Source organism: Vulpes lagopus, chromosome 2, assembly GCF_018345385.1.
Source record: "Vulpes lagopus strain Blue_001 chromosome 2, ASM1834538v1, whole genome shotgun sequence".
Lineage (NCBI taxonomy): Eukaryota > Metazoa > Chordata > Mammalia > Carnivora > Canidae > Vulpes > Vulpes lagopus.
The window spans coordinates 115478302-115505000 of NC_054825.1; the positions used below are offsets into that span (position 1 = coordinate 115478302).

The following is a 26699-nucleotide window of genomic DNA, read 5'->3' on the forward strand; positions in this document are numbered from 1 at the left end:
AAGGAATTTAATTAGAACTCAATTAAATTCAGCAGAATGCATACATCATTTTACATGTTGTACCTTGATTCATTTTATTTGCTATCTTTACATTAAAGATGCAATGAAATTATTTGGTCCTGCAGTATTCTATCCAGAATAATCCACTTCATGCATACAGTAATTGGTCCTCAGAAGCACTATGGGAAACAAAATATGTACATCATTATGCATGCCACGTACAACTCATTTGAATTTAATCTCTTTGGCAATGTGTGCATTGGCGAGACAGGTACTTCAGGTATCAGTTTACCTGTGCTTCCAAAAAAGATATCTTTTTGGCACCTCTCTTGCATCTCATTAGACACATACATAGATGAATCAATACAGGAAAAGAAATGATATTTAGCCTTTATTCAGGTCACCTCACAGTCACTATCAAAACTTTAAGTTGTCAATCCAAAAGCACAGGTGACAAAAGCAAAAAGAAACAAATGAGATTACATCAAACTGAAAGGCTTCTACGTTACAAAGGAAACAACAAAATTAAAAGGCAACCTACAGAATGGGAGGAAATATTTGAAAAACCAAGTAGCTGATAAAAGTGGGTAATATCCAAAATATATAACAAATTCATACAACCCAGTAGTAAATTGTGATTTTTTTTAATGTGAGCAAAGGACCTGAATAGACATTTTTCCAAAGTAGACTTACAAATAGCCAACAGGTATATGGAAAGGTGCTTGACATCACTAATCATCAAGGAAATGCATATCAAAAGTACAATGAGATAACACCTCACATCTGTTAGAATGTCTGTTATCAAAAAGACAAAGATAGCAAGAATGTGGAGAAAGAGAACCCTTCAGCACTACTGATGGGGAATGTAACTTGGGGCAGCCACTATGGGAAACAGTGTGAAGAATCCTCAAAAGATTAAAAGCAGAACTACCATGCGATTCAGCAATCCCACTTCCAGGTATATATCCAAAGGAAATAAAATCACTATCTCAAAGAGGTATCTACATTCTCGTGTTCATAGCAGCACATTTCATAATAGCACAATATGAAAACAACCTAAGTATCCATCAGTGGATGAATGGATAAAGAAGATGTAGCATGTGTGTTTATATGCAATGAAAGATTATTCTGCCATAAAAGCTAAAATTATTCTGCATTTGACCTAAAAAAGTTGAACTCATAGAGCCTGAGAGTAGAACAGTAGTTGCCCAGGGGCTGGAGGGTAGGAGAAGTGGGGGAGATGTCGGTCAAAGAGCAATAACTTTTACTTCTAAATTGAATAAGTTCTGGGGATCTAATGTATAGCATGGTGATTTTTGTTAATCCTGCGCTGTGTACTTGAAATGATTTTAAGTGTTTAAGATTTTAAGTGTTCTTAAAACACACATACCAAAAATTGGTAACTGTATGAAGTGATGGATCTGTTAATTGAGTTGATTGTGATAATCATTTCACAACATATATATATTAATGTACATATATTAAATCATTGTACATCTTTAAGATATCACGTCATACAATCTAAATCTATATAATTTTTGTCAATAATACCTCCAATAAAGCTGGAAAAATAAGCAATTGGAGTGCCAAAAGAACCAAGGATGGAGTTTGAAACTCTGTTCTTTAGAGGTATTCCAAAAATACTAACATGTCTAAAAATGTTTTGTTGCCATTGCTAAGAAATAGATGTGCCGCACTGTAATACAGTTGGCCTAACAAGGGCTTGGTATCACATGAGTACTACTACAGAAGCACCACTGGGAGAATGCTTTGGGTTGTTTATTGGCCTTGATGGACTTAATACAGCAGAAACCCCCCAAGGCTACATATTTATGTGATTCAAGAAACAAAGATGGATAGCAAGTGTCTTTTCCCTATTGTTTCTTGATCTCAAATTGCCTCTAGCTGAGGCCTTCAGTAGTAGAAGGTAAGCCCATTGCTCTCTTGGTTTACCAATGTGCTGAAGCTGTCCTAGTGCCTTAGCCTTGTTCTCAGTCACCAGGCAGCTGTTGTATCAAAGGAGCATAGACAGGTACAACAACGTAGGTACAGTGTGGAGGAGGGGCAGGTAGATAGAAAATGTACCTTTAGTAAAAAATACTGTTAGAATTAAATTGGAGTGTTTATTGTTCAGCCCTTGAAGTTTTATTCATTTCCCCTTTGGAGAAACTTTACAAAGTTGAATGAGGCTTTTCTTCTTTCTTAAATTTGAAAGACAAAATCTTAATGTTCTCTTTTGGTACTTTGCCACATACTCACTGGATGCCCTCTGCGTTTTGGACAGTTTGGAAACATCGTTGCAGTCCTAAATAGGTAAGCAGGTGAGCTAGGTGAAGTGTGTCAAACCTCTGAAATTACTTGGATTTACCCACATCTTAACATAATAGAAAAGGAAAGAAAGATGGTTTGTAAATGTTTTCCACTGGAGGCTAGTAAGGGAATGGCTTTCCCAGCAGTCTACATCGTGAAAGAGTGGCTGTAACAAGGCAGACCAGAGTGAAGCCCTGGTCCAAGTTAAGAAGGCACTGGACCACGTCCCTTCTCACTCTGGAGACTGCATTGCACTAAGTCAGGTACACTAGAACTCACCCTATTATGTTAACAGATTATTGCACAAATTTGCTCAATAGGAGAATGGTGAGCGTAAAACTGAGGTTTACTAAAGCAACCCTTCATTGTTCTTTTCTTCCTTCTTAAAAAAAAAAGCATCAATGGGTCCCCACAACTTGAGAACTAGACACTGGTCTTCAGTCATAGCCTTGGCAGCAGCTCAGCTTATATGAACAAGCTCATCTCTTTTACGAAGAATGTGAATTTAATGAGAATGCTCCTTTTCCAAATAAAAAATCACTTTGGAACCTTTCATTCATAATCTGCATGATTTTCTTTTTGGCCTGATGTTTTTACCACAATGCTTATTCTTGGTAGCTTTTAAAAAGTTGGAGCATTTTTTACTTCATGAACCAACCTGAGTTGTCTTTTAACAGATTCATCAATTTAATTTTGTTTTTGTTTTTTTTCTTTACCAGCCCTCATCGCCACCCCTTTGCCCTCTCCCAGAGTCTTTAAAAATCCTCCTTAGCCTGCCCCGTCTCACAAGCTCTCTCTCCCATGTGCCTTTCTATCCTTTTCCATCTTAAAAGCAGCTGAGAACCTTATGGGATTTCCCAATTAAAGACATCCCTTCTGGGACGCCTGGGTGGCTCAATGGTTAAGCCTCTGCCTTTGACTCAGGGTGTGATCCCTGATCTGGGATTGAGTCTTGCATCGGGCTCCTTGCAGGGAGATTGCTTCTCCCTCTGCCTGTGTCTCTGCCTCTCTCTGTCTTTCATGAATAAATAAATAAAATCTTAAAAAAAAAAAGACATCCCTTCCTTCAAACTGTATTTTCAGTGGCAATAATAGATTTTTTTTCCTGTTAGAATCATTCCTACAGTAGAAATTTCAACAAGTTGAATTTCTTTTTGGTCATTATAATACTTAATTATGATAAATATCCAATTTTTATTCTTACAGAAAACCTTTCCCTCTCAAATAAATTGTGTCTAGCTCATGATGCAAAAATTAGATTTTAGTGTAATTTTGAGTTGTTTGACACGGCAGTCTATCAGAGGTACAGAGACTTTATCCCCGATCCTTGTAAAGGGGCAATTGGAGTCATCTTGTGATGTAAAGAATTATGAAGAAAAATGTCTGCTAGCTTCCACTCTCAGAATCCTTTTATGACTTGAAAGCAAAAGCTAGATATATTTGTCTTCTACAATGAGTCCTGGGTTCTCTACCTTTTTTATTCTGAGTTCCCTGAATATTCTTCCAAGTAAAAAGCATAATTGATGATCTCAGTTGATTATACATTTTTCAAGCAGGTTTTAATTGTGTGCAGAGAAGTTCAGCACTAATTTTCCCACTTCAAATATACTATACTGCATGCATACAAATTTGGTAAATATGTAACAAAATAATGGGATTTGACATGAGTCTTTATTTTTAAAAAAAGTGAGTCACCAGTCCACTTGTATACTTTTTTGTTTTTATTTATTCAGTAGATTTTAAAGTTAAGTGTTTGCCATTTGATGGTTCACTAACATAATTAAAAATGCAAAGTTAAAAGCATTTTGTAATGAAAAATGTCAGTCACTTAAGAATGCATAAAGGAAAAAAATCAGTAACATAGTTGACCTAAAACTATCACAATCTTTTTTCTATTCTCCAAGAAGGTGTTAGCAAGTGTGAGAAGGTCAAGTGAAAATTCCTACTAAAAATAAGATCTGTTAGTTTCATAATAGTCATGTCAGGTAAGACTCTCTAAATATTCTCATTTCTTTTTTGTTTTTCTTCCCCAATTTCTAAAGGTTGGGAATCCTTTAAATTTTCCAAATTTGGGAATAAAAGTATTAGTCAAAATTTGTGAAAATAAATCTGAGATGCATGTTAGCAACATTTTCTCTAGTTTTCTCTAAATGTATCATAATGCAATCTTATAGATTTAAGTAGTAAGAGTATAGGTACTTCTAAAATGAACCAAAATGTAATAAGAGCTATTATTCTGAGCATTTACCATGAGCCAGATATTGTAGTAGAGAGACAGTTAACAAAAACTATCTCATTTAAGCCCTTATGACAACCCTGTGAGGTACATATTATTATCCCCATCTTACAGATGAACATAATGAGTTCAGTGAATACTGGGAGAGGCAAGATCCAAATCCATTTTCAAAACATTTTCTTATTTTATGGCACCATGCTGATTCTCTGGAGGAAGATGACAGATGTCCTTACCTTCCAAGCTAATGATTGAAAACTTATCTTTTAAGTCAATAAAAGTGGGAGTACACATTTCAAGAGATAATATGAGATGACTCCCTGGATCCAGGAAGAAAACTTTATCATCATGTTAGATTTAAAAGAAAAAAAATAAGAAAATAATTAAGCTTGATTAATTTTTAATGTATAAATATACCCTGGTGCAATCATTCAATTTGTAGACGAATAGTTGAACTTTTTTTTTACCTGCTGTGTAATTTTTTCTTATCTTTATATTTTTTACTTTTGTTTTACTCCTTCCTCTCTTTCTTTCTTTCTTTCTTTCTTTCTTTCTTTCTTTCTTTCTTTTTTCTTCTGTCTTTCTTTTTTCTTTCTAACAGCTTTATTGAGATGTCATTCACATACCATGCAACCCACTTATTTAAAGTATACAATTCAGTGATTTTTAGTATATCCGTATTTAGTATACAGGGATGTGCAACTAACAGCACAGTCAATTTTAGAACATTTCATCACCTCAAGAAGAAACTCCATACCCTTTAGCTGAAAACTCCCTATCTCCCCATCCTCCCAACCCTAAGCAACCAGCTCTCTATTTTCTCTCTGTAAACTTGGCTATTCTGGACATTTGATATAAAAGGAATCATGTGATATGTGGCCTTTTGTGACTGGCTTCTTTAGATGGTCAACTTTTTTAAGGTGAATGAGATTCTTTGACAAAAGAGTGGATGATCTACTTTCAGAGGAGTTTCGTGATAGCCCCCTGACTTCACTTAGCCTATGTGGGCCTAGTTAAAGGATTTAGTGATTATACCACTCAGTTACTAAATTTCACAAATAAACTAATTCCTATACAAAACCTAAGAGTCAGAGATAATACAAAAATGTGCCAGAAGCAAATAACAAGTAAAATTTGTTCAATTGAAACTTCTTTCTCTTAATCTGACCCTTCTTCATCAGCCATATTGCAAAATAAAACAAACATAATGAAATCTAATCATATGAAACAAAAATATCTACTAAAATTTGTAATTTCAATAAGATAATTTCAGATATGAATTTGCTTGTGCATTTATTAAAGATGGGCTTCACTCTAAGTGTAAATTATACCTTAGGATATTACCTGACCCAACGTTAGCAAGCAAGTAACAATTAAACACCCACAAGATAAATATAACTTTTTGCAGTTTAGTGGGGGGATTATGTTAAAGTCATCGATCCATTACTCTTAAATATTCCATTAAATGTAATAATAATTGTTTAATTAGCCTCGATTGGTATTTCTTACTTATGATCATAGAGATCAAAATCCCTATGCTACGGAGAAATTCTTCTTCCTGTCACTGTAGAAATAGTAATAATACACAAGAAAAACAAGTGGCAATGCACTAAAACAGATTCTTCTGTCAGCAAATAGTATTGAATAATGCATACAAAGCCATGTTGATGATTTGAAGATGCAAGTATTACAAGACTGTAGCTTTGCAATGTTAGGATGAAAGGTGTGTATAGCATGCCTAGATCAGATGTGGATATATTATGAAGCTAGTGAAGTTTCAGTATATCATACTTGCACAAAGAACTCTGGTGCTTCAATCTTGCCTCTTACTGAAATTTTTCCTCCATAATATCAGGATTTGGTCCTCACTAAGGAAATGGGGAGAGAAACTTGGGGCATTGTAGCAAGAGCTTATTTCATTTCTCTTGCTCAGAAATTTCAAAGAACAATTCCTACTGAATTAAAACTCAGCCGCATGCAGTAGGTTTCTCTGCTGCTTACCCATCTTTATCCATCTCTGGTACTACGAGTCTCACCGATCAGCCAAGTGATTCCATGTGTCACTCACAGCATTCTTTTCCTGGGATGGCATGCCAATTTCTCAGTACTAAATTACATCTCTTCTGTTATTTAAAACAAACAAAAAGACTCAAAACTATGTTCTCCATGAAACCCTTCCAGATTTGCTTTGTCTCATTTTAAGACTAAAATGATCCCAATAACTTTGAGCAATTTTATATAAACCTACTTGAATATATAGGTATATTTATGTTCTCTATTCAGATAGTTTCACTTATTTATGTTCCATGTCTCTAAGCTTCTTGGAGGCAGGGGCCAAACATTCCTTTCTCATAACTTGCATTTAGCATGCTTTGGCAAATGCTACTGACTGATTTATTTCTTAGTGGCTAATCCTGTAACTCACAGAGTTTGTGCATAGTAAATGAGCAAAAATTGCTGATAACTCAGCTACCAAAGAATTTAATGAAATACACAAAAGGAATGGACTTTAAAATCAAAGATACCAGTTTCAAGTTGATGATTATACACCAGCATCTTCTAAAAGTAAGTCAGAATTATGGAGTAGAAGGAAATATAAAGCTAATTAGCTTAGCCTGAGTTACCCAGAAAGCAGAGGTTTATATGCTGCTACTTTTTTTAAAGGCCACAATCCCAGGGAGCAGGTATGAGGAAGGGATGGAGGCAGAGACAATACAAGGGCACAAAGTACCCAACAGAGCATCTTGAGAGGCAGGATGGAACAAGTGGCTTTTTCTCAGGACAGTCTGTCTGGGGATAAAGAAGAATTTATCTGCTGTAGTTTCCTAGTGATGAAGTGCTATAATTCTCCTGAACTTCCCAGTTGCTGATGAGTAGGCACTAAGGAGATGCTCATGGGGTCTGGCCCTCAGCATTAAGGTGGAATCCCCAAGGTAGAAGGTACAAGGTATATAGAATGGGCATGAGGCATTGGGCCACTGAGCTCAGCCCCCATAATGTTGGGTGTAGTCTGTGCACAGTTGGTGGAGCCCACCACTGGAGCTAGAGTAAGTGATCACAGACCTTGGAGGTAGGTAAAACCAAGAAGATTTGAAGAGAGAGTATAAGAGATGTCTTAGTCACCAATTATAAAATACTTACTTTGTATATGAAGGAACTGAAGCCCAATGTAGAAGATGCCCAAGATTATGGGGCTTAGTTAGTGGAACTCAAGAGTCAGGAGCTTCCAAATCCCTATTTGTTGCTTTTTTCACTCTTCTGTGCCACTTCTTTAGATATACAATATACAACTCACATGTGTGGTTGTGACCTATCCTCTCACACTAGAGTTTCACATGTCTCCTTCACTTAGTGCCTCAAAGACTCACTGAAATATTGTTTAGGAGGCCTTTTTGTGGCTTATTTGGTTTCCTCTAAAGAAAAAACAAAAACAAAACAAAACAAAAAACCTGATACCTCAGAATCGGAGAACAGATTAAATTAATGAATATAGAATCTGAAGCAAATATACCCAGCTTTAATGTTAAAACTGTGGCTATGTGTATTTGCTTCTAGCCTAATGATCTTTCTACAAAGAACTCTAGTTAATACTTAAATGTGATAAAAACTTTCCTCAAGAGCTTTAAGAAGCCAATGTCCTAACCTCTGAAAACATGAACCTTTTCAAAGAACATAGTAGAACACATGTATCTCCCATGTTCAAGTGGAATTGTTTCTAGTTAAGGGAGTTTACTTAAGGGTTCTCTGTATATATATATCTGAATTCATATGCTGACCCAAATCTAACATGGCTTGCCTGAATATAGTTACCAGAATGAAGATTACTCTACAGAAAGGTTGATGTGCGCAATATAAGCATCCCTCAAAAAATTGGAAAAAACTCAAATACACAAGGTAACCTCACACCTAAAGGAACTGGAGAAAGAACAGGAAATAAAACCTACACCAAGCAGAAGAAAAGAGTTAATAAATATTCGAGCTGAACTCAATGAAATAGAGACCAGGAGAACTATAGAACAAATAAAAAAACAGGAGTTGGTTCTTTGAAAGAATTAGTAAGATAGATAAACCATTAGCCAGCCTTATTAAGAAGAAAAGAGAAAAGACTCAATAAAATCATGAATGAAAAAGGAGAGATCACAACCAATACCAAGGAAATACAAATGATTTAAAAAACATTATGAGCAGCTATACGCCAATAAATTAGGCAATCTAGAAGAAATGGACACATTTCTGGAAACCACAAACTATGAAAACTGGAACAGGAAGAAATAGAAAACCTGAACAGGCCAATAACCAGGGAGGAAATTGAAGCAGTCATCAAAAACCTCCCAAGACACAAAAGTCCAGGGCCAGATGGCTTCCCAGGGGATTTCTATCAAACGTTTAAAGAAGAAACCATGCCTATTTTACTAAAGCTGTTCCAAAAGACAAAAAGGAACAGAATACTTCCAAACTCAATTTATGAGACCAGCATCACCTTAATTCCAAAACCAAAGACCCCACCAAAAAGGAGAATTATAGACCAATATCCCTGATGAACATAGATGCAAAAATTTTCAACAAGATACTAGCCAATAGGATCCAACAATACATTAAGAAGATTATTCACCATGACCAAATGGGATTTATCCCTGGGATGCAAGGCTGGTTCAACACTTGTAAAGCAATCAATGTGATTGATCATATCAGCAAGAGAAAAAACAATAACCATATGATCCTCTCAATAGATGCAGAGAAAGCATTTAACAAAATACAGCATCCATTCCTGATCAAAACTCTTCCGTGTAGGGATAGAGGGAACATTCCTCAGCATCTTAAAAGCCATCTATGAAAAGCCCACAGCAAATATCATTCTCAGTGGGGAAACACTGTGTGTCTCTCAGTGGGGAAAAAAAACGCCTTTTTAAAATTTTTTTAATTTAATTTTATTTTTTTAATAGGAAGATAAAATTTATTTCTGATATTTTTACTATATGCTATGAGAGTATATTTGTCAGTTATTAACTAAACATGCCAAGCCACAGGTGAAGAAAATATTTGTTAAAGAAAAGGTGATTATATCGTTTACCTGGAAGCAGTGCATTTGCTTGTTAAACAGTTTTTCTGTATTTAAATTAATAAGAAAAAGCCAGTTTCAGTGGCTGAAAAAGCCAAAAATAATTATAGTGGTTAGTGGTATTTGTAATTTTTAGATTAATACACAGAAGCACCTATATAACTAAGTGGGAAATATTATTTGGTAGCTGCAGTTCTTTATGCAAAATGAGTGCACAATACAGAAGTCCAAAATTTTCCTGCTCTTAACATATTAAGATAATTGGTAGTAAATTTCCTACTATAATAATTTGTAGAGCCTTTCCTCTAAGATCAGGAACAAGACAGGGATGTCCACTCTCACCACTGCTATTCAACATAGTACTGGAAGTCCTAGCCTCAGCAATCAGACAACAAAAAGACATTAAAGGCATTCAAATTGGCAAAGAAGAAGTCAAACTCTCCCTCTTCGCTGATGACATGATACTCTACATAGAAAACCCAAAAGCCTCCACCCCAAGATTGCTAGAACTCATACAGCAATTCGGCAGTGTGGCAGAATACAAAATCAATGCCCAGAAATCAATGGCATTTCTATACACTAACAATGAGACTGAAGAAAGAGAAATTAAGGAGTCAATCCCATTTACAATTGCACCCAAAAGCATAAGATACCTGGGAATAAACCTAACCAAAGAGGTAAAGGATCTATTCCCTAAAAACTACAGAACACTTCTGAAAGAAATTGAGGAAGACACAAAGAGATGGAAAAATATTCCATGCTCATGGATTGAAAAAATTAATATTGTGAAAATATCAATACTACCCAGGGCACTTTACACATTTAATGCAATCCCTATCAAAATACCATGGACTTTCTTCAGAGTTGGAATAAGTCATCTTAATATTTGTGTGGAAAGACCCCGAATAGCCAGGGGAATTTTAAAAAAGAAAACCATAGCTGGGGGCATCACAATGCCAGATTTCAGGTTGTACTACAAAGGTGTGGTCATCAAGACAGTGTGGTACTGGCACAAAAACAGACACATAGATCATTGGAACAGAATTGAGAACCCAGAAAAGGGCCCTCAACTTTATGGTCAACTAATATTCAACAAAGCAGGAAAGACTATATCCACAGAAAAAGGGCAGTCTCTTCAATAAATGGTGCTGCTGGGAAAATTGTACAGCCACATGCAGAAGAATGAAACTAGACCATTCTCTTACACCATACACAAACATAAACTCAAAATGGATGAAAGATCTAAATGTGAGACAAAATTCCATCAAAATCCTAGAGGCGAACACAGGCAACACCCTTTTTGAACTTGGCCACAGCAACTTCTTGCAAGATACATCTATGAAGGCAAGGGAAAAAAAGCAAAAATGAACTATTGGAACTTAATCAAGATAAAAAGCTTCTGCACAGGGCAGCCTGGGTGGCTCAGTGGTTTAGCACTGCCTTCATTCCAGGGCCTGATCCTGGAGACCTGGGATCGAGTCCCACGTCGGGCTCCCTGCATGGAGCCTGCTTCTCCCTCTGCCTGTCTCTGCCTCTCTGTCTCTCTGTCTCTCTCTCTCTCTCTCTCTCTCTCTGTGTCTCTCATGAATTAATAAAAAAATAAAAAATCTTAAAAAATAAAAAAAGCTTCTGCACAGCAAAAGAAACAGTCAACAAAACTAAAAGACAACCTACAGAATGGGAGAAGATATTTGCAAATGATGTATCAGGTAAAAGGCTAGTATCCAAGATCTATAAAGAACTTATGAAACTCAACAGCAAAGAAACAATCCAATCATGAAATGGGCAAAAGACATGAACAGAAATTTCACAGAGAAAGACAGACATGGCCAACAAGCACATGAGAAAACCCTCCGCATCACTTGCCATCAGGGAAATATAATCAAAACCACAATGAGATACCACCTCACCCCAGTGAGAATGGTGAAAATTAACAAGATAGGAAACAACAAATGTTGGCGAGGATGTGGAGAAAGGGGAACCCTCTTGCACTCACTGGTGGTGGGAATGTGAACTGGTACAGCCACTCTGGAAAACTGTGTGGAGGTTCCTCAAAGAGTTAAAAATAGAGCTACCCTACAACCCAACAATTGGACTGCTGGGGATTTACCCCAAAGATACAGATGCAGTGAAGTGGCAGGATACCTGCACCCCAATATTTATAGCAGTGATCTCCATAATAGCCAAACTGTGGAAGGAACCTCGGTGTCCATCGAAAGATGAATGCATAAAGAAGCTGTGGTCTATGTACTTAATGGAATATTACTCAGCCATTAGAAATGACAAATACCCACCATTCGCTTCAACGTGGATGGGACTGGAGGGTATTATGCTGAGTGAAGGAAGTCAATCGGAGAAGGACAAACATTATATGGTTTCACTCAAATGGGGAATATAAGAAATAATGAAAGGGAATAGAGGGGAAAGGAGAGAAAATGAGTGGGAAATATCAGAGAGGGTGAGAGAACATGAGAGACTCCTAACTCTGGGAAATGAACAAGGGGTAGTGGAAGGGAGGTGGGTAGGGGGTTGGGGTGACTGGATGATGGGCACTGAGGGGGGCACTTGACAGGATGAGCACTGGGTATTATGCTATATGTTGGCATATCAAACTCCAATAAAAAATATACCAAAAAAAAGAAAGGTTGACGTGCTTTGATTCAAAATGATAACATAATTGTTTCACTCTCATGCCAATGAATTACAAAGCAATATGATTATATAACACTATGTTGAAATTTTTCATACCCTTTTAAAAGAATGTATTCTTATATTGAGAGAGGAAAACAAGATTCAATTCATGTTTTATTTTAAATCTTATTATTTTGAATATCTAATTTGTAACAGGCTTATTCACAAGGTTCTAAAGTCTATTTCTTTAACAGAATAAAGTGCTTGTGGTAATGGTTATGTCAGTCTTTATGAATATAAGCTGTATTATAATAGGTATTCAGCTCCCAGCAGCACTACTTTTCCTGAGACTCATGCATTTTTCATTGTCTAGTCATTTTGAATTTAAAGTGGATAGGATGTCCTTTTAAATGCATAAACAAAGAAGATGAAAGTGTATATCATAGTCTCCTCTCAATTTCTGCTACTAAAATTATAGGACCTATGTTTCCTATGTTAGAATGCATCTGGAGTGTTATTCTATATATTGCATGAATAACCAACAGCTCTCTGTGCAGAATTCCACCCAACACCATATTTAGCATCATTCTTGCAAGATAGTACCTTACCAGGCTTGTTCAAAAAAGCAACAGAATATAGCTTAATAACTCAGTGTCTAACTGGAAGATGGAATACAGTAAAAACAAGGTTGGTTTTGTCTTTCAAAACTAGTAGTTTTTCAAGGTAAGATAAGCAGTTATCTTTCAAATCTTCTAAGACTTTGCCCTTTCTCATTTATAAATATTAGTTCACTCATAAACATGTTTATTCATTCATTCTGTATTTATTGAGCATCTATTTCTTTTCCATCCAGCAATCCTCAAGGCACCAGGAACATAGGAATGAATAGAATATATTCCCTTTCTTTCAGGAGCTATGAGTTACAGACCTTGGTGAGTAGGAATAGAGATAGGAGCATACAAATGAGGGCACTTAACTCAGCCTTGGAGAGCAGGGAGTGGCCAAAACGAGGCTTTCTGGAGAAAATGGGTCTTCAGATTATAAAGAGTTAGATAAAGGGACACAGATCTACTGTGGTGGTTACCTATGCAAAAAAACAAAAACAAAAACAAAAAAACAAACAAAACAAAACAAAACACCATAGTTCAGAGTGATAAGGCAATAATAAGTGAATTGAAAAAAATCCTAAAATAGAGAGAGTGGTAAAGGGGTCATTCTGTTTCACAGATTACCAAAAGAATTTGTCCAGTGCTTAAAGACAACAAAAGAGAATTTGATGAGAAGAAGATGGCATGGCTGGGGAGGCAGAACTAGCAGAGTTTGCTAAGTCAACATCCAGGTTTATTTATATTTTTATTTATTTACTTATTTTGCTTTGGTGACTCTAGTTGCTTAGTTTAGATGTGTAGACCACAATAGCTGCAGAATCTAGCTTTCTATGATTCGCAAAGAACTCATGAACTCATCTGATAAAAGGCTCCTTCCAATCCTTCCTGTTTTACAAATCATTTTTATTATCATGACAGATAAAACAATAATCTGCATTTTGTATCAAATCATACCAAAGCAGCTAAATGACATGGTCACTAATTAAAAGCAGAAATTAAGTACTGAAGATTTGCTGTTTTGTTTAGCTGAAGAAACTAGAATTAGACTGTGTTGATCTCCTGTTAGAAGGCATACATGACAGAGGTCTTGGTGGAAGAATTTTCATTAGTCAATCTAGATGGCTTTTTTTTATCTTTACCATCTCCAGAATACTTCTAAAACACAGCAAATGTGATTTCTAACACTGTGCTCTGTGCCTTTGTGAGGGCAAAGAGCCCCCCCCCCTTTTTTGGGCAGCGTAATACTGGTAAAGCATAGTAATAAGAAGTTGGGATTTGGACTCTTACAACCTAGTTTTCATCTAAACTCTTCCCCATGCTAGCTCTGTGATCTTGAGCTAGTTGCTTAACTCCTCTAAGCATCAATTTACTTATCTATAAAAATTTAATTCTCAATAAAATAGTAATATCTGTTATAAGCTGTTTTATGTAAATCTATGACAACCACAAAGCAAAAGCCTATAGTAAATATAAAGATAAAGATAAAGAGAGAGGAATATAAGCTAACCACTATAGAAGGTCATCAAATCACAAAGAAAGAGAGCAAAAGAAGAAAAAGAAAATGGAAAAGAACTACAAAAACAGCCAGTAAACAATTAACAAAATGGTGATAAATACATAACTATCAATAATCATGTTAAATGTAAATAGACTAAATTCTCCAATCAAAAGACATTGGGTGGCTGATTGAATGAAAAAACAAGACCCATTTTTATGTTGCCTACGAGGGACTCAGTTTAGATATAAGGGCACACACATACTGAGAGTAAAAAGACAGACAAAGATATTCAATGCAAATGGAAACCACAAGAAAGCTGGAGTGCCTATGCTTAATATCAGACAAAATAGAATTTAAACCAAAGACTAGAATGAGACCCAAAAATGAGCATTACATGATAATAAAGTGGTCAATTCAACAAGAAGTTATAGCATTTGTAAATAAATATTTTTGCATCCAACATAGGAGTGCCTAAATATATGAAATAAATATGAATAGACCTAAAGGGAGAAATAGACAACAGTACAATAATAGTAAAGGATTTTAGTACCCCACTTACATCAATGGATAGATCATCCAGAGAGAAAATCAGTAAAAAAATATTCATTTGAAGAAACACATTAGATCAGATGGACTTAACAGTTGTATGTATGGAACATTCCATCCAAAAAAATGACAGAATACATACTATTCCCCAGCACAATTAGAACAGTTTCCAGGATAGATGATATGCTAGGCCACAAAACAGGTCTTAATAAATTTAAGAGGACTGAAATTCTATCAAGCATCTTTGTGGACCACATTAGTATGAAACTAGAAATTATTTAATTGAATTAAACTGGAAAATTCACAAATATGTGTAGATTAAACAAGATGCTGCCAAACAACCAATGGATCAATGAATAAATATAAAGAGAAGCAAAAAAATACCTTGAAGCAAATGAAAAAAAAAAATAGATAAATGCCTACCTCAAAAAACTTTTCAAAAAAGAAAAGTTTCAAATAAACAACCTAACTTTATACCTGAAGAACCAGAAAAGAAACAAACTTGAAAGAAGTGAGAGAAGGAGAGGAAGGTAATAAAGATTAGAACAGAAATTAATGAAATGGAGACTAAAAAGGCAATAGAGAAAATCAAAGAAACTAAGAGTTTGTTCTTTGAGAAGATAAACAAAATTGACAAGCCTTTACTTTTATTCATGAAGAAAAAAGGACAGAGGACTTAAATAAAGTTAGACATGAAAGAGATTTTATAACTGATACCACAGAAATACAAAGGATCAAAGAGACTGCTGTGAACAATTATGTGCCAACAAATTGGACAAACTAGAACACTGGATAAATTCCTAGTAACATATACCCTACCAAGACTGAATCATGATGAAATAGAAAATCTGAACAAGACAATTACTAGTAAGGACATTGAATCAGTAATCAAAAACCTCCCAATAAACAAAAGTCCAGGACCAGATGGCCTCACTGGTAAATTGAATTAAACATTCAAAGAAGAATTAAACCAACCCTTACTCAAGCTCTTCCAAAAAAATAGAAGAGGAGGGAACTCTTCCAAACTCATTTTATGAAGGCAGCATTATCTTCATATCAAACCAGACAAGGACATACAAGAAAAAAAAAATGGGCCAATAACCCTGATTAACATAGATGCGGAAATCCTCAACAAAATGTTAGCAAACCAAATTTAACGATACATTAAAAAGATCATACATTATGATCAAGTGGGATTTATTCCAGGGATTCAGGGATGGCTCAACACCTGAAAATCAGTCATTGTGATATACCACATTAACAAAATGAAGGAAAAAAATCATATGATCATCTTAATTGATGCAGAAAAAGAATTAGACAAAATTCAGCATCCTTTTTATGATAAAAGCTGTAAACAAAAACATCCCTTTACGACAAAAACAAAGTGGGTATCATCAACATAATAAAATACATATGTGGGGATCCCTGGGTGGCTCAGTGGTTTGGCGCCTGCCTTTGGCCCAGGGCGCGATCCTGGAGTCCCGGGATCGAGTCCCACATCGGGCTCCCGGCATGGAGCCTGCTTTTCCCTCCTCCTGTGTCTCTGCCTCTCTCTCTCTCTCATAAATAAATAAATAAATAAATAAATAAATAAATAAATAAATCTTTAAAAAAATTAAAATTAAATTTAAAAAGTAAAATCCATATGTGACAAGCCCATAGCTAACATCATACTCTATGGTGAAAAGCTAAAAGAATTTCTTCTAAGATGAAGAACAAGAAAAGGATACCTATTCTTGCCACTTTTATTCAACACAGTATTGGAAGTCCTAGCCAAAGTAATTAGTCAAGAAAAGAAATAAAATGAATCCCTGGGTGGCTCAGCGGTTGAGCATCTGCCTTTGGCTCAGGGTGTGATCCCGGAGTCCAGAGATGGAGTCCATTGGACCTCCTGCATGGAGCCTGCTTCTCCCTCTGCTGTCTCTGCCTCTCTCTGTGTGTCTCTCATGAATAAATAAGTAAAATCTTAAAAAAAAAAAAAAAAGAAAAGAAGAAGTAAAACTGTCATTATTTGCAGATAACAATATTATATACAGAAAACATTAAAAACTACATCAAAAACTGTTGCAACTAATAAAGGAGTTCAGTAAAGTTGCAGGCTACAAAATCAATACTCAGATATCTGTTGCATTTCTTTATATTAGTAACAAACTAGCAGGGATTAAAAAAAACAATCTCATTCACAGTTGCATCAAAAACAATAAAATACTTAGGAATAAACTTGACCAAAGAGTTGAGAGACTTGTATTGAAAACTATAAGACGTTAATGAAATTGAAGAAGAAGACATAAATGGAAAGGTATTTTGTGCTTATGTGTTGGAAGTATTGTTAAAATGTTCATACGGTCCAAGGCAATCTACAGGTGCAATACATTCCCTATCAAAATTCTAATGATATTTTTCAAAGAAATGGAATGAATATTTTTAAAATTTGTATAGAACCAAAACCAAAAACAAAAACAAAACCAATAGCCAAAGCAATCTGGAGAAAGAACAAGGCTAGAGGCATCATGCTTCCTGATTTAAAACTATTACAAAGCTATAGTAATTAACAAGGTATAGTGTTGGCATAAAAACAAATACATAGATCAGTGGAACAGAATAGAAAGCCCGGAAATAAATCAATGCATATATGGTCAATTAATATATAACAAAGGAGCCAAGAATATACAATGGGGAAAGTGCAATCTCTTCAACAAATGGTGCTGGGAAAATTGGACAGCCAAATGTAAAAGAATGAAATTTGACCACTATCTCATACAAAAATTAGCTCAAAATCCATTAAAGCCTTGAACATATATCCTGAAACCATAAAACTCCTAGAGGAAAACATAGGTCTTGGTGATGATTTTTTTCAACCTGACACCAAAAGCAGAAGCAGCAAAAGCAAAAAGGAGTGAGACTACATTATACTAAAAAGCTTCCACACAACAAATAAAAATATCAACAAAATGAAAACAACTACTAAATGAGAGAAAATATTTGCAAATCATGGATATGATAAGGGGCTAATATCCAAAATATATAAAGAATTCATACAAGTTGATGCCAAAAACAAAAACAAAATAAACAAACTCAATGACAAATGTACAAACAATCCAATTTTAAAAAGGACAGAGGATCAAAATATACACTTTTCCAAAGACATAAAGATGGCCAAAAGGTACATGAAAAGATGTTTGGCATCATTATCAGGGAAATGCAAATCAAAACCACAATGATATATCACCATACAACCTATTGGAATGGTTATTATAAAAAAAGTAAAAAAAATAAGTGTTGGCAAAGATGTGGAAAAGAGGAAACCTCTCTGTACTATTAGTTGTAATGTAAATTGGTGCAGCCACTATGGAAAACAGTATGGAAGTTTTCAAACAAATTAAAAATAGAACTACCATATGATTCAGCAATTCCACTTTTGTGTATTTATCTGAAGAAAATAAAAACACTAACTAGAAAAGATTTCTGCACCCCCATATTCGTGTTTGTTGCAGTGTTATTTACAATAGCCAAGATATGGAAACAACCATAATCCATCAATTAATGAGTGGATCCAGAAATTGTGGTGCATATAGGGTGGTGTGTATATTATTATTCAGCCATAAAAAGAATGAATTCTTGCCATTTGCAACAACATAGATGGATCTAAAAGGCATTATGCTAATGAAATAAGTCTGACAGAGAAAGACAAATACTGTATGATCTCTTTTATATTGCTCTGGTACTCTCCACTCTACCAAAACTGGTCTTTCAAAGGCTAGCAGTGACTACAAATTATCTTCCATCAGTCCTCATTCTCTCTCTTCTCTAAGCAACATTAAATATCACTCCATTTTTTTTCTTATTAAAAAAACAAGCAGATAGATAAATAGAACATATTGGTCATTGTCAGAGCTGTGGAGATTGGGGGTTGGGAGAAACAGGTGAAAGGGGTAAAAAAGTAACGAGATAAAAAAAAGAAAAGAAACCAGACAAGTTGAGAGGGAGAACCTTTTGTGTGTACCTATAATCACTTTAGTTCCTCTTTTTGAACAAAGGGCCCTACATTGTCATTTTTCACTAGGACCGGTAGTTATGTAGCCAGCTCTGTTCCTACTTGAAACTGAGTTCCTTAGCATCTGTGCACATGCTTATTCATCATACTAGTCATCATACTATTCTGTGTCTAGTATAATATCTGACATTTATTAGGTAATAAAAAATTATTTTTGAGATAATTTTTATTAATTTGATTTATAGTATATACATGTGTATCTGTAAAACATCTAAATATTTGCATATTTATTTATACAGTTATATAGTATAAATTAGTAGAAATATATACTGTGAATGTATAATGATAAATACAGTAGATAGGTATAAAATATTTGGAAAACAGATTTCTAAATATTTTGGTCTTCCAGTATTCTGTATTAAGAGACTACTGCTTTAGTCTCTTTGAATTTAAACGGTCACTAATGTAATCAATACTATATTTTTAAAACTCCAGAAAGTAGATTAATATCTGGTAAGCAGATTCATTGCACCATAAGCTTTCAGAATGTGCCCACAATGAGTCAGCACATTTCTATAAGAAATAAATACAAAAGTAGTACCTGCCTTGTAGGTTATTATGAGGATTAAATAAGATAGTATATGTAAGATTAAGCCCAGGACTTGGCATAGAGTGAGAACTTATTAAATATGAATTATTATTGTTATTTCACCTTAACCGGCCTCATTTTGTAGTAAGTTATTTGGGAACTCAGCTCCAAAATCTCAGTTAGTAGCTCCCCAAAGACAAGGACCATTTCTTTTTCATCCATGCATATATAGTGCCTGACGTATAGATGGCTGTTTTATAGTATATTGGTACATATACATCAGAAGGACTAAAATTCTATTCTCTTATGTGAGTAATCAGTCATTTTTGGTGGCTTGATTTTGTTCAAGAAAGGTATAGGATATTGCCAAGGTTTTGAATACCATGTTGTAATTTAAGCTACTGTAGGAATTAGCATGTTTTCGACCTTCTTTCCCAAGGAGATTTACTCCATACCCAGTATTTTCCAGTGGACATTCTCAGCATTGGGAGCAACCAATTAGTTGTAACTCTCCCCATTTCTCTTCCACTTAAGGACATAACTTATTATGCAAGTAATCAAGAATGACCCAGTGAGAGGATAATCATGAATCTACTCTAAGTAAAATTTTTAAATCATTTTATACATTATTATCTTAGCTAGTATTGTAATGATGATGTTTTGTGGTGACTAGATCAAACCTCTTCAAAGAGCTCTTTGAAGAATTCAAAACTCTTCAAAGTCAACACTTTTTTATCTTACCACTTCATGCCTACTTATCACAGCTAACTATTCCCTCTGTGAAATTCTGTTTCCTTGGTTTCCATGATACCAGTATTGCTCTGGTACTCTCCACTCTGCCAAAACTGGTCTTTCAAAAGCTAGTAGTGACTACAAATTATCTTCCCTCAGTCCTCATTCTCTCTACCCTCTTAGCAACATTCAATATCACAACCACCTCCTCCCTTGACAGTCTCTGCTTCCTTGGTTTCCCTGACAGCAAATACTATCCTGATTTTGCCCTTAGCCTTCTAAACACTCCTGACTCCAATGATGTGCCTCTTCTTTCTCCCTTAACCCCAATCTGGGGATTCCTCAAGGATTTTTCCTAGGCCCTCTTATTCTCTCTCCCTTCCTTCGTGATAATCATCCATTTCTACTACTTTACTCATCACTCTTAGGTGTGTCACTTCTGCATATTTATCTCCTGGTTGATCTCCCTATCCAATTCTTATCTCTTGTTTCTAATACTGCTGGATCATTTGGAAGTTCATCTGGCAGCTCAAATTCAATATACCAAAAATGTTTGTTATCTTTCCACTAAAACCAGATCCTTATCATGATTTTTGTTAGTGAATATCACACTTCTGTTAGTGTGACTTAAAAACCGTTTTTTTAATTTGTATAATTTTTTATTGGAGTTCAATTTGCCAACATATAGCATAACACCCAGTACTCATCCCATCAAGTGCCTCCCTCAATCCATTCACCCCATCCCCCCTTCCACTACCTCTTGTTCATTTCCCAGAGTTAGAGGAGTCTCTCATGGTTTGTCACCCTCTTTGATATTTCCCACTCATTTTCCCTCCTTTCCTCTATAATCCCTTTCACTATTTCTTATATTCCCTGTATGAGTGAAACCATATAATGATTGTCCTTCTCCCCATTTTACTTACTTCACTCAGCATAATACCCTCCAGTTCCATCCACATTGAAGCAAATGGTGGGTATTTGTCATTTCTAATAGCTGAGTAATATTCCCTTGTATGTGTAATTCTAGTACTTCTCTTTACCTCTGCCTTTCTTTTTTTATCACCTTTCAATTCAGTAAAACTGCTCAGGGTTGCCTAGGCCTATCTCTGCACTGTTTTTGAATTCCTTCATTTTCTTCTTCCCCTGAATGGTATTGCCCAGCTATAGATACAGTGAAGCACATCATACAGACTTCACAGTCTGGCAGAAGATAAAAGGGGGTAAAATCAGTAATTATAATACAATGCTAGAGATGTAAAGGAGAAACATCCCAGGGAAAAGAGGACAGGTAAGACTTCTTAAAGGGGGTAACATCTAAGCCAAATCTTAAAAGATGAATAGGAATCAGATAGATCAAGGCAGGATGAACATTCTAGAATAATAATAACAAATGCAAAGGAATGCCAGCAAAGAAGAGCATGACTCATTGTTGAGGTGTAAGTAGCTTTGTAGACTGGAGCTCTGGCTTCATGGGGAAGGCAGAAGGTAAAGCTCTAGAGGTAATGAGAGTGAAGGGAGGGCAGTTAGGGCCTTGTTTTCAGTTACCTGTTGGCTCCATAACTAACCACTGCAAATGTCATGCCCTAAAATAACAGCCATTGATTGTTTCTCATAATTCTTCAGTTGGGCAGCCATCTCTGGGAATGGCTTATCTCTGTTCCATGTGGCACAGGCTGGTACTGCTCCACTGGGGCAGGAGAATCCAGGATCCTCACTCACATGTCTGTCTGGTGCTTCAGCTGGGGTGTTATTGGCTGAGTCTCTTTTTCTTTTCATGTGGCCTCTCAATAGTCAGTTGCCTGAGTTCTTTACGTGGAAGCTGTATCTGAAGAGAGCAAAAAAATGGAAGCTACAGAGCTTCTTATGGATTAGCCCAAAGGTCACATGACATCCTTTCCCCTACATAGTTGGTCAAAGTAAGTCACAAGATAAACTGAGTTAGAAAAGGAGAAATAGATGAGAGGAACAGCATGAACGCACAGGGATAGGAGGAAATGTTGGCAGCCATCTGTGTAGACGATGTACCTACAGGCCTTCTAGATCACTGTATTTTATGGGGTACCATTATAGGATTTTAAGCAGCAGGCTGACATTTTAAACATATGTGTTTTAAAATATCTCTTTGGTTCCTTAATAAAGATTGAATTCAGGGGTCAGGGCCAATACCTGTAAACAAAGCAACCAGTGAGAAGCCTCTACCAGCATTTTACAGGTTAATCTCATGAAAGAAAGCCCTCATGTCTTGCCACAATTTTCCTCCCATGGAAACAAATGGAATGACCAAAATGTGAAGGATGCCTTTTCTTTTTTTCTTTCTTTTTTTTTTTTAAGCAAGACATGATGCAGATACCTGCTCAGGACTCTGTGCGCCTTCCAGAAAGATGGGTTCACATTGCTGTGGGGGAGGAAATATGTAACATTGCAAGTCCTCTGACTAATGCTTTTTGTTTAGAAATACTACTGCTTGCTTATTTTACATTTCTGTTTCTAAAAATAAAGCAGGAAAGTCAGATGGGACTTTTGGGGAAGGCAAAAGCCTGCTTTATTTCCAGGGGTTCTTCCTGAGTCAGACGATGCAGGTTTATATGATCATAAAACCCATATGGGCACTTTATTTCTCTGCAAAGTGAACCCCTTGACTCTGGCCTTTTAGTCCCTACTACAATGGTCGACAATGCCTATGAAAAAGCCACAGAAAATATTTACAGAATTTGAAATGTTTTATTATACCACCTCAGTAACTAAATTTCCTTCACAAATAGCAGTTTTCCTGTGCAAGCGATTGTAACTTGTGTAGAGGAGCAGAGATCAGTGCTTATTAGTGCTTGCTAGAGCAAATTATGATCCAAAATCTGGAAATGGAAAGGAGATGGTCCCTCTGGATTGTCGGGGTTTGTACATCCCCTTCCCCTAAGTGTTCCTGGATCCAAGATTTCAGTCTTTAAAAAAAAAAAAAAGAGTCTGTCTTTATTGGAATGAGAACCTGAGGATAAGATTACAATATAGTGCTTCTTTGTCAGTGTGCCGGTGTTCTCTCAGGTTTCTGAATGCTTAATGAACGCGATGGTGGGCATCAGGGATGAGGTTAATTTCCCCCCACAGGCTCCAGAGTGCCATGGCTAGAAGCCAGGATTACTTGGAGAGATTTGGTCTCAAATCCCAGCTTTGCCATTTCCTAGTTATGTGACAGTGAGCAAATTCCTTAACTCCTCTAAACTTTGTTTTTTTTCCCTCTATAAAACCTCACTAATAATTGCACCTTGCTTGTAGGATTGCTGTGATGGATGAAAAAAAGTACTACTTATTGCATTGAACCTAGTGACTGGCGCAAGTGCCCAATAAATTTTAACTGTTAGTGTTTTAATGGACTTCCTGCTGATCTTTGCTGTTTCTCTTTATTTTTCAGGGAGATGTTAATCTCTGTGGCTCTGGGCCAGGTGTTATCTCTTCTTATTTGTGGAATTGGCTTGACCAGCAAGTACCTGTCAGAAGATTTCCATGCCAATACACCAGTCTTTCAGAGTTTCCTCAATTACATCCTTCTCTTCTTGGTCTATACCACCACACTAGCTGTCAGACAAGGTAAGCATGCAAAAATGCATATGTAGCTTGGAATATAGCTCAATTTATTTTTTACAAACATCTAGAAGCATGATGAGCCATGACTAAATTAACTTTTTTTCACATACAGCATCATAAGACAATTCAAGACCTCAAATCTCACTTTTCTATTTTGCAATAATAAAGCAAACAGAATGAACAAATAAATCACAAAGAAGCATAAATTGTGTGAATTCAGCGGGAAGTAGGAAATGCATGTATAGGCAAAATGTACAATTGCTCACTATCTGAATTTCTGTTAACATTCCTTGTACCCCTCAGTGAATCTAAATAGAGTGCTTCCCTGGATGCTGGAAAGGCCTGGAACATCTGTCCTCACTAATGCTGGTCCTGAGAAATCCAAGGGAATTACAGACAAATGTATATTCTTTAGGAAAGTGTCACAAGAAACATAAATATAGTAAACACAAACAACTCTCATAATAATAAAGGGGAAAAAAGGAAAGAAAACTACCACAAATGGTCAGGTGAGATCTTCTGTCTAAATTTAAAATAGCTAAAGCAAGAAAAGAAGTCCTCCAAGAATCAATACAAGAAAAACTTTTTAATTGGCAACTGAAGTTGAAATCCTTGGGATGTATCTCTGGGGAGTGTAATTCAGAAACTTATGACTATAATGCTGACTCTGGTATAAAAACTCTTTTCCCTGGCTCAGAAATAGCCAACAGTTCGCCTCTAGGAGCTGTTGGCTGTGAAATATGCATTGAAAAATAATCATTAATAGGTTTAAAGACACTTATATACCTGAATAATAAATAAGGATACATGAATAGCTTTATTCATCAATCCTAACAGTCATACTTCTCTGAAACTTTGTAAGAACTGTATCAAGTATCTCATTTTTACTCTAATTATTTAAATGGTCATCCAGAATAATATTGCTTAATTAAAACAATGTGTCCAAAACTAGATTTTATTCCATTGGGACTGAATTCCACTTTAACTTTGGATTTGTTTAAAGTATTGGAAAAGCTAGTTTCATTTACTTCTCAAAAAATTGTATTATTGGTGTTTGTTTCTTAAAGTTTAACTACAGTAGACATAATTAATTTAAGAATAAAATTTCAATGCAAAACTCAGACTACAAAAGTTGTAGACATTGAGTCTCAGCTATATTTCCTCAGCATGATCTGGAAGCTAATAGTTTGAACACTACAAATGCCAAAAAGAAAGCCCACAAAACTCACAGGAAAGTGGTGAATTTATCTTCTCCGATTTTTAGGACTAAATAGTCTAGGCCATGAGATGGTGACCTGTAATTAGTCCTCACTAATGGGTTCTTGTCCATCTTACTTTCCAGGAATCCAGAGATTTAACAAAAACCTTCATGAGGAAAAAAATAAAATCGAGTCATTCTAAGAAAGAGAGAGAAAATTTCAGTCAGTAAAGCTTTGAAAACTAAATGTAGCAAAAGACCTAACATTTACAACAATACCTTTTATCAAGATTCTATAATATGCCAGACACTATGTATGTAAGTTATCTCTCTTATTCCTTCAGTCCAAGGAAATAAGTATTATTACCCAAAATTTTATAAATTAGGACACCAGTTCCTTTGCCTGCCTGTGCCTCTCTGGACTCCCTATATCCCATGTAGGTCCTAGGGAAGGCAGCAGGAGGAAAAGAAGATACTTTTGAATAAAAGGAAGGGGTTTTGCTTGAATTTTAAAACCCTGAATAAGAAACCAGCCCTGGTGCAAGGTCTATTGAGGCACAGCAATGAAGTTAAGAGGATATAGTCCCAGATATGGGGATACAGGGTAACGGGAGAGAGCACAGCTGACAAAAGACCAGGGACTAGGACAAGAAATTTGGAGGCTCTTTGGAAACAAGATTGAGGAGCGCCTGGAAAATTCTGTTTATCCCAGTCAGTGATGGAGAGATTCAATTTCTAAAATGCCCTCTCTGGACATTTCTACCATTCCCTCAGATTATCACTAGATTCACTTGACATGTCTTTATGTGGGTGTTTACTCAGAATGTTTGTTTTAATCTTCATCTTTAGAAGTTTTAATAGGCTGGCATTAAGCTAACATCTGGAAATCAACATAGTAATTACATTAATTTTGTATAGGCTGATTCAGTACTATGTTATAGAGATATAATAATCTCTTTCATTGTGTACCTCAAGATTTGAGAGGGAATGAACAGCAGAGCAAAGAGGATGAGAGGATGGAAAGTCTGGTGTGTGCAGGGGAGGTGCTCTCATAGTCACGATTCCTTCCCCTTTCCTGGTGCTTCCTGACCACTCCTCCCAGAGGCCTGCAGATTAGGACTGAGCAAAATTACTGTCTTTCCAGTTCTCCCAGAGCAGACGTCACCTATCCCGCCAAGCCACCATTTAATTTGACATTACCTTAGGCCACCTTAACTGCAGGAAGTTAGTCTCCGGAGCATTTTTTAAACAAATATTTCTTTCTCATTTTAACTGTACAACTTCTAAAAGGTTATAATTGTCACATGTGAATAGAATGTGATAAATCCCAGAAGCTCTTCAGAAGTGTTCCTGGTGACATGACAAAAGCCTTGTGGACATTGGACTTCAAAGTTAAACTGCCTTCTCTTTACCAGATTTGCTCTGAACCAGTGACCAAAGACTTTGAAACAACAGATTCCAATAGAAATTCCAATATAACTCCAGTTCAAGCTGGAGTTCTGAATTGTCCCTAATTATTAATTGGTTCCTACAAAAATTTGACCACCATCCTCCTTAAGAAATGTGTATCTTGTTGAACAGGCTTAAATCTAACCCTTTCATTGATTGATGCTATGTTTTTATTCCAGATAGTTCTAAAATTCAAAAAGATTTTGCTGTTCATAACAAAGAACCTCAGTAGTACAACTTTACAAGGGGAAAAAATGTACTTCAAACAAGTAG

At 35.8% G+C, this 26699-nt stretch overlaps 1 protein-coding gene across 1 annotated transcript in view; it reads left to right on the forward strand.

The window, feature by feature from the left end:
• The window catches only part of SLC35F1 (solute carrier family 35 member F1), a 395559-nt gene that overhangs the window by 226612 nt on the left and 142248 nt on the right, over positions 1-26699 (forward strand). The window contains exon 2 of the mRNA XM_041746574.1: positions 23607-23782. Within this exon, the coding sequence (XP_041602508.1) occupies positions 23607-23782 (176 nt within the window). The remainder of the gene's footprint in view (positions 1-23606; positions 23783-26699) is intronic.